Below are 2,935 nucleotides of genomic sequence, written 5' to 3'. Positions count from 1 at the left end.
GAGCAACAACTGAGCTAAACTTTTCAAACCAAGCTCGAGGAGCCTGCTTGAGGCCATAAAGAGCACGGCGAAGGCGGCAAACTTGATTGCCTGAGTGTGGATAGCCAGGGGGTGGTTGCATGTACACTTCTTCATGGAGGTCTCCATTGAGGAAAGCATTCTTCACATCCATTTGATAAAGAGGCCAACGGCGAACAGCAGCCACAGCAATGAGACATCTAATAGATGTAAGACGAGCAACAGGAGCAAATGTTTCCTCATAGTCAATACCATACTCCTGAGTAAAGCCCTTGGCAACTAGGCGAGCCTTGTATCGTTCAACAAATCCATCAGCCTTGGTCTTGATCTTGTAAACCCACCTACAACCTACTACAGACTGACCATGAGACAAATTAACCATATCCCAAGTGTGATTCTTATGAAGGGCATCTAGTTCTTCATTCATAGCTTGCTGCCAAAGAGGGTCAGTATGAGCCTCACGATAGGTGTGAGGTTCATAGAGAGTGGCAAGAGCAAAAGAGCAATGATAATCAGTGAGATAAGGGGGAGGAATGCTTACCCGAGTAGAACGACGAAGTTTAGGACCAATAGGAGACTCAGGAGAGGGTGGTGCCACAGGATCCAAGACAGGCGGGTCATATGCCGGAGACAGAACCGAAGAGGAGTCGTCTGGAGAGGCAGTCGATGCTGAAGAATCCTCCACAAGTTCAGGATAGAGAGGGAGGAAAAGATCAGTAAAAATGGGAGACTCGGAGGAAGAAGATGTAGGAAACTGCTGAAGACTCGTGAAAGGACGATGTTCCCAAAACTCAACATGACGGGAGACACGAAGGCGATGAGAAATGGGATCATAGCAGCGAAACCCTTTTTGAGACACACCATAACCAAGGAAACAACAGAGACGAGTACGAGGTTGGAGCTTTGTTCGTTCATGAGGAGGAAGAGAGACAAAGCAAGCACAACCAAAAACCCGAAGAGAGGAGTAGTCAGGAGTTTGACCATAGAGAAGCTCAAAAGGCGATTTGTTGTGTGTAGTTGGTGAAGGAATACGATTAATGGTATGCACAGCAGTGAGTGCGGCCTCACCCCAAAAGCGCTCAGGAAGAGAGGCAGAAATGAGAAGGGTGCGGACAACATCAAGAATGTGACGATGTTTTCATTCTGCACGACCATTTTGTTGAGAGGTGTAAGGACAAGACCGCTGAGGAAGAGTACCATGTCTGTCTAAAAAGGATAGAAAAGATTTATCATTATATTCTTGAGCATTATCTGATCGAAAGACTTTAACAGTGCGATTGAACTGTGTTTCAATCATTTTATGAAATGTTTGGTAAATAGACACAAGTTCAGACCTATGGTGAAGCAGATAAATCCAAGTATACCGAGAAAAATCATCCACAAATATGACAAAATATTTAGATCCCCCCTCAGTGGGAACAGGTGCAGGACCCCAAATATCAGAATGTATAAGATCAAAAGGGGCAGATGAAAAAGAGTCACTTTTATTAAAGGGCAGTTTTGTTTGTTTGCCAAAATGACAGGAAGTACAATCAAATTTTTGAAACTGAACTGAACCTAAATGACCTTGAGAAGCCAATAATTGAAGACGAGATAAGGATGGATGACCAAGACGAGCATGCCATAGATCAGGTGAGGAGGTGGCAGTGGTAGCAGCTGCAGAAACAACTTGTGAAGGAATCTTCAAGTCATGAACCTCAAACATGCGACCAACCTTACGGCCTGTCCCAAGCACTTGACCCGTCCGGGGATCCTGCACATCCACACCATGATTAGTAAATAGAAGATCTACGCCTAATTCGCAAAGTTGACCAACAGAAAGCAAATTGAGGGATAACTTTGGAATATGAAAAGTGTCACTAAGGGATAAACAAGGAGAAGAGATTGTTCCTTTATGACTAACAGGCATAGGAGTTCCATCAGCAGTGTAAATGGTGATTGGATGTTCTAAGGGTGCCTTATCAGAAAATTGGGATTCATCAGGAGTCATATGGTTACAACATGCAGTATCAAAAAACCAAGGTTGTTTACCTGAGGTGACAGAAAGGGCAGTGGAAGTGCGGGATAAAACCTGTTGAACAACTGCCTCAATATCAGCCGTAGTAAGTGAGGAAGCCAAAGATGGACCTGTAGGAACCGATGGATCTGAAGGACATACAGCAGCTGCCTGAGGAAGAGAAGCTTTATTCTGCTCTTGCACAAATTTCTGTAGCTTACGACAAACAGAGATGTCATGGCCTCTGGCACGGCAAAACTTGCAGTGAGTACCTTTGGAAGACTGAGAGGTGGGACGCCCGGAGTTTATTCGCGGAGGAGCAGTGAATGCAACAATGGGAGGCTGTGGTGAGGGTGTAGCCAATACATGATCAGATGATGTCATGTGATAAATAGGCCGACGATTCTCCTCAGAAATGAGCTCCTTTACTGCAGCATCAAGAGAAGGAGTAGGAGACCGGCTAAGTAGAGAAGCCCTAGTAGGCTCAAAATCCTCACGTAAACCCATCATGAAGTGCATAAATCTACGGCAATCCCGATATTTGACAAAGAGCTTAATGTCCTTAGAACACACCAGTGGAGGATCTGCAGCAGAGAGTTGTTCCCACATAGTAGAAGTCTGAGAATAAAAATCAGAAATAGAATGACCTGTCTCTTGGCGCATTTGATAAAGCTTTGATTCAATGTGAAACTCCAAACTTGAATCATTAGTGCAGTTATAACGATCGGCCAAAAATTTCCAAGCAGTCTCAGCAGTTTCAAGACGAGGAAGAAGATTATGAATGGAGGGAATAGAGGTATTGATAAACCAAGATAAGATCTTACTCTGAATACTCTCCCATTCCTCTAGACGTTCTTCATAATCGTCTGTTGTAACAGCAGTCTTGGAAGACTCTTCAGCAGCTGTGGCTTTGGACTTAGG

General features: G+C 44.4%; 1 protein-coding gene across 1 annotated transcript; it reads right to left on the bottom strand.

Annotated features, from left to right (window-relative positions):
* Positions 1-1,479: 1,479 nt before the first annotated feature.
* On the bottom strand, positions 1,480-2,398 carry LOC126726923 (uncharacterized). The gene is made up of 2 exons (XM_050432340.1): positions 2,050-2,398; positions 1,480-1,771 (listed from the first exon to the last, which is right to left on the bottom strand). Exons 1-2 carry the CDS (start codon positions 2,396-2,398, stop codon positions 1,734-1,736), a joined length of 387 nt encoding a protein of 128 aa, XP_050288297.1. The 3' UTR covers positions 1,480-1,733.
* Between the last annotated feature and the right edge of the window lie 537 nt (positions 2,399-2,935).

The sequence above is a fragment of the Quercus robur genome, chromosome 5, assembly GCF_932294415.1.
Source record: "Quercus robur chromosome 5, dhQueRobu3.1, whole genome shotgun sequence".
NCBI classification, from domain to species: Eukaryota; Viridiplantae; Streptophyta; class Magnoliopsida; order Fagales; family Fagaceae; genus Quercus; species Quercus robur.
This window is presented reverse-complemented; position numbering and strand designations above follow the sequence as displayed.

What these genes read in the sequence shown, in the direction of transcription:
- LOC126726923 (XM_050432340.1), bottom strand. Translation starts at nt 2,398, where the DNA reads ATGACATCATCTGATCATGTATTGGCTACACCCTCACCACAGCCTCCC. An exon ending in TGCCCTTTCTGTCACCTCAG is followed by an intron (nt 1,772 to 2,049) that starts GTAAACAACCTT and finishes GTGGATGTGCAG; the next exon opens with GATCCCCGGACGGGTCAAGT.